Source organism: Galeopterus variegatus, unplaced genomic scaffold (genome assembly GCF_000696425.1).
Source record: "Galeopterus variegatus unplaced genomic scaffold, G_variegatus-3.0.2 Scaffold736, whole genome shotgun sequence".
NCBI lineage: Eukaryota > Metazoa > Chordata > Mammalia > Dermoptera > Cynocephalidae > Galeopterus > Galeopterus variegatus.
The window spans coordinates 243,127-259,833 of NW_007726847.1; the positions used below are offsets into that span (position 1 = coordinate 243,127).

Consider the following 16,707-nt stretch of genomic DNA (forward strand, 5'->3'; position numbering starts at 1 on the left):
CTTTATCTTTGGGGCTCCCCACTCCCAGGTCCTCTCATGGACAGAGCTTGAGAATGCATGTATATATGTGTGCATAAGAATATATACATATGTATATATAAATATATATAAAATATATATGCATATCATATATATTATATTTCTGTATATATATGTCTATATGTACTAAAAACATGAGTTTATACTGATCCCTTCAATTTCAATTCATCACCACAGAGTTCATTCTAGTTTTCATCTTTTCGGTAGTTGTGATTTTTTTCTCTATTAGAAACCTAACTCCCATTATCCATAATATACATATATTTTTATTAATTCCCCTGTATGTAACTAGGATTCTATTACTGCTACCTCTCTTTCTCCCAAGGGATGTCTTCCTCACTCCATTCAGGCTCCAACACTCTGTGCTGGGCTGCTGCTGAACCCCTATTTAAATGACCTTTTCACTCTTCCCATGCTCCCATATACTGCAATGGGCTACCCTGCCACATAGAGGTCACCCTCACCCCTGCATGGCACCAAAACCTACCACAAAGCTGTCCCCACTATATGGCACCCTCTCAAATTACATTCCAGTCAGATTACAGCCATGTGCCAAACAACCTCCCCAACTTGTGTGGACACCTTCGGCACTGAGCTGCCCCCTCTGCCTGATATCCTTTTTACTCTGGTCTCTGACATCCTGCCCTGGGCTGTGCTGCTATGCAAGCATGCTCCTTGCCCCTATTTAGTCTCTGACACCCTACACTGGACTATCCCCTATGTGGACACTCTCTTCACCTGTCTCAGGTACCAATGCTCTGTGCTGGAGGTCCTCTACTCCAAGCGGATACCCTGAACGCCACACTAGATGGACTGAACCATTCCAATGGATGCCATAGAGACATGAAAGAATGCAGGCATCTAAGAATAAGAATAAACAGTTGGCCCTCCATATTCATGGGTTCTGCATCCATGAATTCAGCTAACCATAGATCAAAAATATTTGGAAAAAAATTGTATCTGTACTGAATATGTACAGACTTTTTTTTCTTGTCATTATTCCCTCAACAGAACAGTATAACAACTTTTACATGGTATTTACATTGTATTAGGTATTATAAGTAATCTAGAGATGATTTAAAGTATACAGGAGGATGTGCATAGGTTTTATGCAAATACTATGCTATTTTATATCAGGTACTTGCACATCCATGGATTTTGGTATCTATGAGAGGTCCTGGAATGAATCCCCCACAGATATTGAGGGACAACTGCATTGTTTTGGTGAACTAATATCTTTTTAAGATGTCTCCATATGACTCTGCTCTCTAATGCTACTCTAAAATTGTATATGCCTGCACAGAAGTGATCAAAAAACTATCCTGCTTTCATGTGTTTTCTTTATGGACAACTCATTTGCTTGCTTCTTTAACTTCACTTAGTCAGTTTGGATCCTTTGCCTAAAGTAAAAAACTCCAGAGATTATAAATCCCATCTTTTAACCATCCTTTAGTTATGTGGTCTTTTCTCAAATTTGCAGTGTGTCTAGATTAAGAGAAATAACCATTAGTCAATTTTGTCATTACTAACCTGCATTTCATATTTCAGAGTCATGTGGAAGCACCAGGATCCCATTCCTACCACTGAAATTAAAACAAAGAAATAAAAAAAAAAATTTAGCATAAAATCCTTTGGGGGTGGCCAAAGTGACTTGAGAAGACAATAAGACATTGCAAAGCACTGAGTTTTAAGGTAAACAAAGTTTATAAAATCTTGTGGCAAGATATAGCTGACTCTGAGTAAGCTCTATAATTGATGAAATTTTGTCATAGAAGTAAACGAGTATAAGTTCTCTTAAATTCCGTCCACTAAGTAATTTACTAGACTAATAATATTTCATTATTTCTATAAAATATAGTGCCTGATGATCAGAATAAGCCTTAGGGCTCATGGCTAGTTAGCTACTTGTTAGTACTCCATTGTATTTCTGATCCGAATAGCTGAGTTGTATGCTTACTAACAGCCAGTCAGTTATGTTTTGTTCCCAAACCTGTTAATGCCACCTTTTTTAGTTATCAGAAATATAACTGCAAAAAGAGAGCTGTTGTTTCTACAAGAACTATTGAAAATGCTTAAAACACACTCAATAAAAGAGAGTTGCTAATAAAAATTGCTATTGAATTAGGTGTGGGTGAGATATCTGTTAAATATTGAGAAAAATAGCAAAAGTCTAAAAAGATTTTGTATTTATGTCTCCAGTTCTTCCCAGGCACCTCCATTTTAAATAAGTTGTTTTCATTTTAGGGTTTTAAAAAAATGTTTGATTATTTTAATGCAAGAAAGACTAAGCAGAACTAAATTTAGGGTCCCATATTCAAAGGCCATATCCTACATCAAATGATTGTCAAAGATTATACAACTTTATGTTTTAACCAAAAAAACCCTTTAAGGTATGTATATATTTTTTTCAATAATTCTATGCTTCAATTCTTAAAAAAATTAACTGACCAAATATCAGCCCCTATAATATCTAATACTAGGGCTTCTTGATTAAGCTCAGTCCAGTATTTAGTGAGCACCTCCTATTTGTCAAATTCAGTTATAGATGCTGAGGTACAAAAATAAGATCCAGTCATTGGCCTTAGTAAAGCATATAGTCTAGTGGAGATAAACAGAAGATGCCAGTACCTGGAGATATGCATATAGTACCAAGGGAGCACAGAAGAGGGACATTTGTGAAGGAAATCAGAGAAAGCAAGAATGATGGTAGAGGTTACACTTAAGGATATATGAGTTATTAGCACAACAAATGTGTTAAGTAGGGGTGTCACCAAATAATTTGTATGAAGCCACCTGAGAAAAATTTCAAATTATTACTCTTACTTTCGAAAAAAATCACTATATACATTGTTATTACATTATTTTTACCTCAAAATGAGATGGGGAAATAAAACAGTTATTGCACTCATTTTGCTAGAGAAATAAGGAAGTGGAATGGTTGCTGTCTTTTTTCCAAAGAAGAAATCAGAAAATGCAAAAGTGGGTAAATTATTTAATGGAAGAAAAAATAAAAACCCTGTGAGTTATTTAAAATATACACAATATATTATGATGCAAAAAAATAAAAATGAAATGGGATGACTACTCATCCTGAAAGGAAGAATGGCCACTTCATCATGCTTCACTCAAAAACTGTTTTTATCCAGACCTTTCCAGAATGTTCCTCTTGTTATAAAGCATTAAAAGTCTGATTTTTTAGAGATCTCTACAATGTATTTCCTTTCAACAATCTGGGCAACACAATATTCTGATGGAAAATCTCTGGTGGCTACTCTGAAGTTTCAGATTCCTTTTAGGGAAGGGCAGCACTACGTTTACTCTTCCATTTTCTTTGTTATTTCCCTTTCTTTTAAAAATTACTCTGCTGCAACTGACATTTCTGTACATTTAGAATGCAAAAAGATACAATAGAAAACTATCACCTTTCTCCATATATTTTATATTTTGCTCCTTTAATCCGATTTCTGCTAGTTTATCAACTTTATTGAGATATAATTCACATGCATAAAATTCATTCATTTAAAGTATACGAGATACAATAGAAAACTATCACCTTTCTCCATATATTTTATATTTTGCTCCTTTAATCCGATTTCTGTTAGTTTATCAACTTTATTGAGATATAATTCACATGCATAAAATTCATTCATTTAAAGTATACAATTCACTTGTTTCTAGTATATTCAGAGTTGTGCAAACATCACCTCAATCTAATTTTAGAACATTTTCATTAACCCAGAAAACAAACCCATACCTATTCAGTTACTCTCCACTTTCTCTCAACCCCTCCGGTCCTAGGCAATCATTAATTTTCTTTCTGTCTCTATAGATTTGCCTATTATGGGCATTTCCTATAAATGTAATCATACAATACGTAGTCTTCTATGTCAGGCTTCTTCCCTTAGCATAATCTTTTCAAGGTTCATTCATGTTGTAACACACATCAGTGCTTAATTCCTTTTGTAGATGAATAATAATCCATTGTATGGACATAACACATTTTATTTACATTCACCAGGTGATGGACATTGTGATGGACTAACTGAATGTTTGGGTCCCCCCCCAAATTCATATGTCGAAGCCTTAACCCCCAGTGTGATGGTATCTGGAAGTGAGACCTTTGAGGAACTTAGGTTTAGATGAAGTCATAAGGGAAGGGCCCCCACCATAGGATTAGTATCCATTTAAGAGGAAGAAACCTAAGCTTACTTTCTCTCCACCCGCACAAATGGAGGAAAAGCCATGTGAAACATAACAAGAAGGTGACCGTCTACTAGCCAGAAAGAGGGTCCTCACCAGGAACCAAATTAGCTGGCATCTTGAATTTGGACTTCCCAGCCTCCAGAACCATGAGAAATAAATGTCTGTTGTTTAAGACACCCAGTCTATGATATTTTGCTATGGCAGTCCAAGCAAAGGCCAACATTTAGGTTGTTTCTACATTCTGGCTATAATGAATAATGCTGCTGTGGACATTCATGTACAAGTTTTTGTGTGAACATAAGTTTTCATTTCTCTTGGGTATATACTTAGGAGTGAAATTGCTGGGTCATATAGTTTAGAATTTTGAGAAAATGTTTTCACAGCATCTGCTCCATATTTACATTCCCATCAGCAATATATGAATTTGTCCACATCCTTGGCAATACTTGTTATTGGCTGTCTTTGTGGTTATAGCCATCCTAATGGATGTGAAGTAGTATTTCACTGTGATTTTGATTGGCTTTTCCTTTTAAGTATCCCATTCCCTTTGAACAAATATTTACTGGGTACTCAGTGTTCCAAGCATTTCCATTGGGATAAAGGAGTGAACAGGAGAAATATTATTCCTGTCTCAGAACTTTATAAAAGCCACTCAAAATACAAAAAAGGAAGTTTCAGAGCTATGGGAATCTATGCAAAGGGCAATGTTATTACCTTGTCTAGGGGTTCAAAAGAGAGCTGTCTGGGGAAGTAACACTTAAGCTAGGACTTAAAGAATAAATTAGAGTTAACCATATGAAAGAATTTTTTTTAAAAAATGAGATCATTCTATGTAGAAGGATCATCCAGAAAAAAGACAAAGTGCATTCAAAGATCTAAAAACACTTGGTTTAAACCATGAACAATTTGGAATGGGGATCTGGTGAAGAGACTGACATGCATGATTTATAGGAGCTAGATTAAGAATAGCTTTTAAAGCCATGTTAAAATCCAATTAGGATTTAGACTTTATCCTAAGGGCAAAGTAAAGTTGTTGAAAAACGACACACACATATACAAATACATATACTGACACATATAGGAATTGACATGGTCAGTTTTGCACATAAAAAAAATATCACTCTGGTCACAAGGCAGGAAAATGTTTAAAGGAGTAGTCTCCCAACTGATAGCAAAAATATTTTTAAGCATCCCCATATATGTATAGTTACTTGTAAACTGTATACATACTGTGGTGCTAAGATACTATATATATTTTTAAACATACAAAATCAAAATTTAGAAAAATGAAGTAAAGAAGTAACGTATATACAAGTACAAGTTAAAGAGTTTTATTACTACATTCCTACAGATAATTTTTCTCACACCCTGGGGTGTGAGTACTGGTGACTGCTAGTTTAAATGATAAACTCTTTGCAAGGTATACATGGAGCTTCCTAATGTGGCTCCATTTATTTCTTCCACTGCAACTTGTAGTTCAGTCACACTTGACTGCCTTCAGTCTCTGATCTCACACTATCAACTTAATCTGCTTTGCTTTTGCTCATCCTGTACTCACCCTGTCCTTTCTGCCTGGAATACTTATTCCCTCCATTGTCCAATCCTACCTGCCCCCAAACCATGTCTCTGCTTATTGAAATCTTTTTTTTTTTTTTTCCCCTTTTTTGTCTTTTTTACTGACCAGTAACGGGATCGCAACCCTCGGTGTCGTGCCCGTACCGGGGACTGGCAACAGGATCGCAACCCTTGGTGTTGCACCTGCACCGCGCTCAGCCAGTGAGCGGGAACCGGTCTCCACATGGGATCCGAACCCTCGGCGGGAGCGCTGCCACGCTCCCAAGTGGCGCACTCTCCAGTGCGCCACCAGGCCGGCCCTCTGCTTATTGAAATCCTATATGACTTCTAGATCCATTTTTTTTCCGCTCTGCATTCCTTTTTTTTCTTTTGAAATAATTTCAAACTTAAAGAAATGTTCAAAGAATAGCATAGTGAATTCTTGTCTATGCTCTACTCAGATTCACCAATTTTTAACATTTAGCTAACTTCCAAATATATATATAATTGTTTTTCTGAACCATTTATGAGTAAGTTGGATACATCATGTCCTTTTACCCCTTAATACTTCAGCATGTATGCCAGATCCCTTTTAATAGTCACCTCCTAAATCACATCTTCCTCTCCAGTTAAGTCTACTATACAAGGCATCCAAGAAACAATGTTTTGCTAGGCCATTAGTTATCAGATTTTGGGTCACACTGTTTTGCTTATACAGCTTTATAAACACTAGGCCAGTCCAGAAACTAACTCAGTGTGTGCTCTGGTACCTGTATTTTAAGGGCCTACCAAAATTCTGTTGCACATCAAAAGCCAAAGATCACTATTACATTCTAAGATCCATAAGGGCATTGTCCAAGTCACTATAGTTCACTAAAGAATCTCCAGAGCCAAGCACAGTGCCAGACATATACAGAACACTTATTAAGTATTTGCTGATTGGATGATATTTTTTCTCTCCCTTCAATGATCCAATATTTCAAATTAAAGTAAGAGTGTATGTATGTGTGGTTTAGTGTAGGGGGTAATGAGGAGTGTCCTTGAATTGAGAAAATATAACATGGGAGGTGAGTTCCAAAGACGAAAAAAATGTTGTTTGGGAGGAATGGGGGCAATAAGAACAGAATGGTTTGCCTGACAAGGTAACATCTGAGAGACAACTTAGAGCGATTCATAGGTATAGATAGTGAGGGAGAACATACATACAGTTTGAGTAAAGATATGGAGATGTGAAAAATGTTTAGAGATAAGCATGCCATTCAGTAGGACTGGAGTATAAGAGGAATAGAAAATAAGGCAGAGAAGTGAGCTGGGAGCATATATAGTGCTTTTAGAATTTTGTATCTAATAATACTATTTCCAGTTGTGGTACTTTATATACTTTTATCTCCAAACCTTTAAAAAGTCCTACAAGGTAGACATCATTATTCCCATTTAGTATAGGAAGAAAGTGTTCAGAAAGGTTAAGAAATTAGCCAAGGTCACACAGCCAGCAAGTGATAGAACTGAGATTAGAAACAAAGTCTATCTGGCCCTAAAGCCTTTCTCTGTATTACACCTGCCTTTGGAAGCAATGAAGAGAAATTTCAGAATTTTGATAAGGTTGTGTGTGTGGGGGGGTGTTCAAACTAACTTTTACTTAGGAAAACAATCTGTGGTGTCCCATGCCACCATGAAGTATTAAGGAAAAGCCCAGGTGAGAAAAAAACAGGGTTTCAATTAGAATGATGATAATAAAAATGGAAAGAAAGAGGCAGACTCTAGAGATCACAAAAACAGAACCTAAAGATGTGGCAGATAAATGAATTTGGGAGTCCAGAGAAAAGGAGGAACAGGACTAGTCAAGGATGAAACTGCGGTTTTGTGCCCAGGATCTAGGAAACCTGTGGCATAAGAAATAAGGGCAGGAGGTGATATGCAAAGGGGGGAAGGGGGGGACAAACTAGGACACCTGAAATCAGCCCTCTAATGTGAAACAGATGTGGAAACTCATCTACATCTCCAAATTTCACAAGTAATCAAAGGACAGTTCAAGAAGTATTTTGGTTACTTCTTCTCTAATCAGTTATTAACTTAAGCGCTCCCAGATACATTAAAATATTGGAAAGAAAACTGAGAACAAGAGGATAAACACTGCAATGAGCCTCTTAAAATGTTTTATCATGCCGATTATACCCAGATCCAAGGGAAAACTATGATGTGCTTTAATGGGGGAGAGGGGAGTAAAAATCCTTCTAGTTGTAAAAATCAACATGGCAAAAATGCAAAAGAGCAATAAAATATCCCACCAAAGTTAGCAATATCTACACGATTTATTTCAGTAATGACTTTTATTTATGAATCTTGTGATAAAAATAAGTTGTAATTTAAGGCTGCACATAAAATTGTCTTGACATGATACAGGTACTTTAGAAACTATTCTTTCAGTGTATAAAATTTAACAAGTTAGGGCTGATCTAAAACTTAGGAGAGGATCATTTTGTGGTATGAATATGAATCAAGGGCTGGCTGGTTAGCTCACTTGGTTAGAGCATGGTCCTGATAACACCAAGGTCAAATGTTCGGATCCCCATACCGGCCAGCTGCCAAAAAAAATAAATAAATAAAGAATATGAGACAAAACAAAATTAGAGGCAATTCAAAAAGCCAGAAGTGCAAAGATAAGGCACATATTTAGAATCAAACATGTGTTCATTATATGCAAAGAAAAATGAGGGCAAGGTATGACTTCAGATTTTGTTATTAAATTTAGGAAAAGGTAGGAAAAAATATTCAAAATTATCGTTCTCTTAACAGAACATATTTTCTGTGGTTACAGCAAGGCTATCAAGAGAAAATCTCCAAATCAGCATTGGATCTAGCTTTCTATCCTTTTTAAATCCTGAGCCACAAAAACGGTATAATCAATTAAGGTTAAGTGTATTCTCTCAGACACAATGCTCTCCAAAACCTGACCAAAAAAACCAATTAACATTCCCTTAAGATTAAAGTACCTGATTATTCACTTAGATTTTAGGTAACTGAGTTAGAGCTACTGGTGTGTCAGGAAGAGTATAAGACTGGAACTTAAGATGACTTGGGTTCAAGTTCCAGTTCTGCTCGATGAGCAACCCTTAATGCACTTCACATGACTGAGCCTCAGTTTCTCACTTGTAATATGTAAAATAATGTTTTTGATCTCTTTCCATACTATGAGACTACGTGTTATATATATATATATATATATATATATATAGTTATGGCTATTATGTGCTCCTTATGAAAATTGTCATCAGACTTTTACAGATTAAATTCCAAACAGTGCATATTTAGTATAATATGGAACCCCTATCTATAGCTGCTCAAATAAGAAACCTGAAAGTCATCTTTGGAAAACTTTCCTTTCTTTCAAACCCCTACATTTAATGCATGATGACTCTACACACACTACCTCCAAAATATATCCTGAGTCATCCTCTTCTCTCCAGTCTCCATAGGTACCATCCTAGTTAAACCATTATCATCTCTCACACCATTGCAATAGCCTCAATTAAATGGTTTCTCAACTTATACTCTTAACGACCATCAATCCGTTCTCCACAAGCAGCCAGGGTTATCTTTTAAAAATAATAAATAGAATCATGTTACTCTCCTGTTTAAAATCCTCCATTGACTTTCCATTTCTCTTAGAATAAAATCCAGACTCTTTACTTTGGCCTATGGTAAAGACCCTGTGTGATGTGGAGCCTGACTAAATCTCTCCAACTTCATATTCTGCAACTTTCCCCTCAACTATTAAGGCATATTAGGGGAATGTCAGTAAGTATATAGATCATTACAATATGGTATATTAAATGCTGTGATAAAGATATGCATTGTATTCAGTGAGGGCACAGAAAAGGGTCACCTAATCCTAGCAGGAGACTGAGGAAGTTTTACAGGCAGGATTTCTGGAGGAAGCAGAACCCTAAATGAAAAACATACACAGTTTACCAGACAAAGGAGATTAAGGGCAGACTTGTGAAAATACATATGGAACTAAAAACAGCAAGTAGTTTGAAATAGCTAAAGTGTAGGGTACAGTGGTAGAGTTGTAGAAGATGAAGCTAGCAAGGCAGAGAGAGTCCAGATTAGGATCAACCTGCCGAGGAATATAATCAAATAGGTCATCTCATTTAAAGAGAAAATGGTTGAATTGAAAGAGGCAGGCATAGCTAGAGAACACATGTGAAATTTAGCATAGTAAACCAGTTTTTACTATTGACACTATAATTTATTAGGAGGTACACATTTTCAGAAAATCATCCAAATCATCACAAGTAAGAAATTCAAGAGCAGAAAAGTTGAGTTATTTAAGCCAAAGGAACTAAGTCAAATGTATGGAAACAAAACAGCATTTATTGGTCCTTAATTTACAAACATTAGAAATTCTGGAGATAATTAAAAAAGGAATCTAAGCATTTTTTGTTTGTTTGTTTCTTCTTCTTGCATGAAAACTGATTGATTCAGTCACATGGAGAATAAAACATTTTATTAATATCAGTGTGACTTTTAGCCAAGAATTCATCATGGTGTTTCACTTGAAGAGTTTCATTTGGTTTCCTTGTTTGAGGCATCAAAGTTAATATAAAATTTATATTTGTAGAAATTATCCAGGACATTTGAAAAAACAAGTAACAAGGACAAGTTTCCCCATAAGGCCATGTCCGAAGGGAAGACTGATGCAATCAAAATAGTAATGGAATTGGAATAAGGAGGTCAAGATACCACCTGCATCTCCTAATCAGATGTTCATATTCACAACACTTTACTACAGTTTAAGAGTCTCTCAAGCACGTAATAGAATTTCACTCAGTTGTAACCCCTTGATTCAAATACTCTGGCAAGCTACCAGCCAGAGTTTTTCAAGGTTACAAAAGAACACAGATATGTTCTGATACATTTATTTTTACTTCTCTGATCACACTGGTAGTGTACAAGGGTTTTAGAATCAGACCTAGACTAGAATCCTAGATTTATCACTTATTACTTATCAACTTTAGAAAGGTGCTTAAATTTCTTTTAGACTCAGTTGCCTCAGCTGTAAAATAAGGACAATAATGTTTGTCATGAAAGGTTGCTGTGAGGATTACCCAGCATGTACTTGGCGTACAATAGGTATTTACAAATTTTATTTTCTAGTTTCTAACTCAAGCTATGAAAAAATTCATGAACATAGATGGAGTCATCAGATTTTGGAAGAAGTAAGCTGATTTGCCATGACAGAAAATTAAAAGCCCAAGAAGTACTAGGAATTCCATTTAAATCACATGATATTCTTTGACAGTACATGAAAACTCAACAAATGGAATTTCTTTATTTTTTTTTTTTTGTCTTTTTGTCTTTTTCCATGTCCAGCAACGGATCGCAACCCTCAGTGTCGCCCCCGTACCGGACCGGGGACCGGCAACGGGATTGCAACCCTCGGTGTTGCTCCCGCGCCCCGCTCAGCCAGTGAGCGGGAACCGGTCTCCACATGGGATCCGAACCCTCGGCGGGAGCGCTGCCACGCTCCCAAGTGGCGCACTCTCCAGTGCGCCACCAGGCCGGCCCTCTGCTTATTGAAATCCTATATGACTTCTAGATCCATTTTTTTTCCGCTCTGCATTCCTTTTTTTTCTTTTGAAATAATTTCAAACTTAAAGAAATGTTCAAAGAATAGCATAGTGAATTCTTGTCTATGCTCTACTCAGATTCACCAATTTTTAACATTTAGCTAACTTCCAAATATATATATAATTGTTTTTCTGAACCATTTATGAGTAAGTTGGATACATCATGTCCTTTTACCCCTTAATACTTCAGCATGTATGCCAGATCCCTTTTAATAGTCACCTCCTAAATCACATCTTCCTCTCCAGTTAAGTCTACTATACAAGGCATCCAAGAAACAATGTTTTGCTAGGCCATTAGTTATCAGATTTTGGGTCACACTGTTTTGCTTATACAGCTTTATAAACACTAGGCCAGTCCAGAAACTAACTCAGTGTGTGCTCTGGTACCTGTATTTTAAGGGCCTACCAAAATTCTGTTGCACATCAAAAGCCAAAGATCACTATTACATTCTAAGATCCATAAGGGCATTGTCCAAGTCACTATAGTTCACTAAAGAATCTCCAGAGCCAAGCACAGTGCCAGACATATACAGAACACTTATTAAGTATTTGCTGATTGGATGATATTTTTTCTCTCCCTTCAATGATCCAATATTTCAAATTAAAGTAAGAGTGTATGTATGTGTGGTTTAGTGTAGGGGGTAATGAGGAGTGTCCTTGAATTGAGAAAATATAACATGGGAGGTGAGTTCCAAAGACGAAAAAAATGTTGTTTGGGAGGAATGGGGGCAATAAGAACAGAATGGTTTGCCTGACAAGGTAACATCTGAGAGACAACTTAGAGCGATTCATAGGTATAGATAGTGAGGGAGAACATACATACAGTTTGAGTAAAGATATGGAGATGTGAAAAATGTTTAGAGATAAGCATGCCATTCAGTAGGACTGGAGTATAAGAGGAATAGAAAATAAGGCAGAGAAGTGAGCTGGGAGCATATATAGTGCTTTTAGAATTTTGTATCTAATAATACTATTTCCAGTTGTGGTACTTTATATACTTTTATCTCCAAACCTTTAAAAAGTCCTACAAGGTAGACATCATTATTCCCATTTAGTATAGGAAGAAAGTGTTCAGAAAGGTTAAGAAATTAGCCAAGGTCACACAGCCAGCAAGTGATAGAACTGAGATTAGAAACAAAGTCTATCTGGCCCTAAAGCCTTTCTCTGTATTACACCTGCCTTTGGAAGCAATGAAGAGAAATTTCAGAATTTTGATAAGGTTGTGTGTGTGGGGGGGTGTTCAAACTAACTTTTACTTAGGAAAACAATCTGTGGTGTCCCATGCCACCATGAAGTATTAAGGAAAAGCCCAGGTGAGAAAAAAACAGGGTTTCAATTAGAATGATGATAATAAAAATGGAAAGAAAGAGGCAGACTCTAGAGATCACAAAAACAGAACCTAAAGATGTGGCAGATAAATGAATTTGGGAGTCCAGAGAAAAGGCTCAGAGGTTGAACATGTTTATTCAAAGTGTAGTCATATGAAAACCACACTTGCGTTCATACAAAGATTGGGAACTATTAACCAAAAAATGAAGGTACTGTTTCTGTTGGATGATGGATATTTTGCATTGTTTTCCCAAATTTTTCTTCAATGTTACTATTTAACACATCAGAAAAGAAAAAAGTCACATATTTTGGCAATGTCTGGACAACTGGGCTAAATAAAGGGGAATAAATAAGTTAGTAAGCAAGTTATAAAATGATTAGGAACAGGACTAGTCAAGGATGAAACTGCGGTTTTGTGCCCAGGATCTAGGAAACCTGTGGCATAAGAAATAAGGGCAGGAGGTGATATGCAAAGGGGGGAAGGGGGGGACAAACTAGGACACCTGAAATCAGCCCTCTAATGTGAAACAGATGTGGAAACTCATCTACATCTCCAAATTTCACAAGTAATCAAAGGACAGTTCAAGAAGTATTTTGGTTACTTCTTCTCTAATCAGTTATTAACTTAAGCGCTCCCAGATACATTAAAATATTGGAAAGAAAACTGAGAACAAGAGGATAAACACTGCAATGAGCCTCTTAAAATGTTTTATCATGCCGATTATACCCAGATCCAAGGGAAAACTATGATGTGCTTTAATGGGGGAGAGGGGAGTAAAAATCCTTCTAGTTGTAAAAATCAACATGGCAAAAATGCAAAAGAGCAATAAAATATCCCACCAAAGTTAGCAATATCTACACGATTTATTTCAGTAATGACTTTTATTTATGAATCTTGTGATAAAAATAAGTTGTAATTTAAGGCTGCACATAAAATTGTCTTGACATGATACAGGTACTTTAGAAACTATTCTTTCAGTGTATAAAATTTAACAAGTTAGGGCTGATCTAAAACTTAGGAGAGGATCATTTTGTGGTATGAATATGAATCAAGGGCTGGCTGGTTAGCTCACTTGGTTAGAGCATGGTCCTGATAACACCAAGGTCAAATGTTCGGATCCCCATACCGGCCAGCTGCCAAAAAAAATAAATAAATAAAGAATATGAGACAAAACAAAATTAGAGGCAATTCAAAAAGCCAGAAGTGCAAAGATAAGGCACATATTTAGAATCAAACATGTGTTCATTATATGCAAAGAAAAATGAGGGCAAGGTATGACTTCAGATTTTGTTATTAAATTTAGGAAAAGGTAGGAAAAAATATTCAAAATTATCGTTCTCTTAACAGAACATATTTTCTGTGGTTACAGCAAGGCTATCAAGAGAAAATCTCCAAATCAGCATTGGATCTAGCTTTCTATCCTTTTTAAATCCTGAGCCACAAAAACGGTATAATCAATTAAGGTTAAGTGTATTCTCTCAGACACAATGCTCTCCAAAACCTGACCAAAAAAACCAATTAACATTCCCTTAAGATTAAAGTACCTGATTATTCACTTAGATTTTAGGTAACTGAGTTAGAGCTACTGGTGTGTCAGGAAGAGTATAAGACTGGAACTTAAGATGACTTGGGTTCAAGTTCCAGTTCTGCTCGATGAGCAACCCTTAATGCACTTCACATGACTGAGCCTCAGTTTCTCACTTGTAATATGTAAAATAATGTTTTTGATCTCTTTCCATACTATGAGACTACGTGTTATATATATATATATATATATATATATATAGTTATGGCTATTATGTGCTCCTTATGAAAATTGTCATCAGACTTTTACAGATTAAATTCCAAACAGTGCATATTTAGTATAATATGGAACCCCTATCTATAGCTGCTCAAATAAGAAACCTGAAAGTCATCTTTGGAAAACTTTCCTTTCTTTCAAACCCCTACATTTAATGCATGATGACTCTACACACACTACCTCCAAAATATATCCTGAGTCATCCTCTTCTCTCCAGTCTCCATAGGTACCATCCTAGTTAAACCATTATCATCTCTCACACCATTGCAATAGCCTCAATTAAATGGTTTCTCAACTTATACTCTTAACGACCATCAATCCGTTCTCCACAAGCAGCCAGGGTTATCTTTTAAAAATAATAAATAGAATCATGTTACTCTCCTGTTTAAAATCCTCCATTGACTTTCCATTTCTCTTAGAATAAAATCCAGACTCTTTACTTTGGCCTATGGTAAAGACCCTGTGTGATGTGGAGCCTGACTAAATCTCTCCAACTTCATATTCTGCAACTTTCCCCTCAACTATTAAGGCATATTAGGGGAATGTCAGTAAGTATATAGATCATTACAATATGGTATATTAAATGCTGTGATAAAGATATGCATTGTATTCAGTGAGGGCACAGAAAAGGGTCACCTAATCCTAGCAGGAGACTGAGGAAGTTTTACAGGCAGGATTTCTGGAGGAAGCAGAACCCTAAATGAAAAACATACACAGTTTACCAGACAAAGGAGATTAAGGGCAGACTTGTGAAAATACATATGGAACTAAAAACAGCAAGTAGTTTGAAATAGCTAAAGTGTAGGGTACAGTGGTAGAGTTGTAGAAGATGAAGCTAGCAAGGCAGAGAGAGTCCAGATTAGGATCAACCTGCCGAGGAATATAATCAAATAGGTCATCTCATTTAAAGAGAAAATGGTTGAATTGAAAGAGGCAGGCATAGCTAGAGAACACATGTGAAATTTAGCATAGTAAACCAGTTTTTACTATTGACACTATAATTTATTAGGAGGTACACATTTTCAGAAAATCATCCAAATCATCACAAGTAAGAAATTCAAGAGCAGAAAAGTTGAGTTATTTAAGCCAAAGGAACTAAGTCAAATGTATGGAAACAAAACAGCATTTATTGGTCCTTAATTTACAAACATTAGAAATTCTGGAGATAATTAAAAAAGGAATCTAAGCATTTTTTGTTTGTTTGTTTCTTCTTCTTGCATGAAAACTGATTGATTCAGTCACATGGAGAATAAAACATTTTATTAATATCAGTGTGACTTTTAGCCAAGAATTCATCATGGTGTTTCACTTGAAGAGTTTCATTTGGTTTCCTTGTTTGAGGCATCAAAGTTAATATAAAATTTATATTTGTAGAAATTATCCAGGACATTTGAAAAAACAAGTAACAAGGACAAGTTTCCCCATAAGGCCATGTCCGAAGGGAAGACTGATGCAATCAAAATAGTAATGGAATTGGAATAAGGAGGTCAAGATACCACCTGCATCTCCTAATCAGATGTTCATATTCACAACACTTTACTACAGTTTAAGAGTCTCTCAAGCACGTAATAGAATTTCACTCAGTTGTAACCCCTTGATTCAAATACTCTGGCAAGCTACCAGCCAGAGTTTTTCAAGGTTACAAAAGAACACAGATATGTTCTGATACATTTATTTTTACTTCTCTGATCACACTGGTAGTGTACAAGGGTTTTAGAATCAGACCTAGACTAGAATCCTAGATTTATCACTTATTACTTATCAACTTTAGAAAGGTGCTTAAATTTCTTTTAGACTCAGTTGCCTCAGCTGTAAAATAAGGACAATAATGTTTGTCATGAAAGGTTGCTGTGAGGATTACCCAGCATGTACTTGGCGTACAATAGGTATTTACAAATTTTATTTTCTAGTTTCTAACTCAAGCTATGAAAAAATTCATGAACATAGATGGAGTCATCAGATTTTGGAAGAAGTAAGCTGATTTGCCATGACAGAAAATTAAAAGCCCAAGAAGTACTAGGAATTCCATTTAAATCACATGATATTCTTTGACAGTACATGAAAACTCAACAAATGGAATTTCTTTATTTTTTTTTTTTTGTCTTTTTGTCTTTTTCCATGTCCAGCAACGGATCGCAACCCTCAGT

The 16,707-nt window shown here is 36.0% G+C and overlaps 1 protein-coding gene across 1 annotated transcript in view; it reads right to left on the reverse strand.

The window, feature by feature from the left end:
• The window catches only part of ACER3 (alkaline ceramidase 3), a 189,750-nt gene that overhangs the window by 81,668 nt on the left and 91,375 nt on the right, over positions 1-16,707 (reverse strand). Inside the window, exon 3 of the mRNA XM_008571935.1 lies at positions 1,570-1,622. Within this exon, the coding sequence (XP_008570157.1) occupies positions 1,570-1,622 (53 nt within the window). The remainder of the gene's footprint in view (positions 1-1,569; positions 1,623-16,707) is intronic.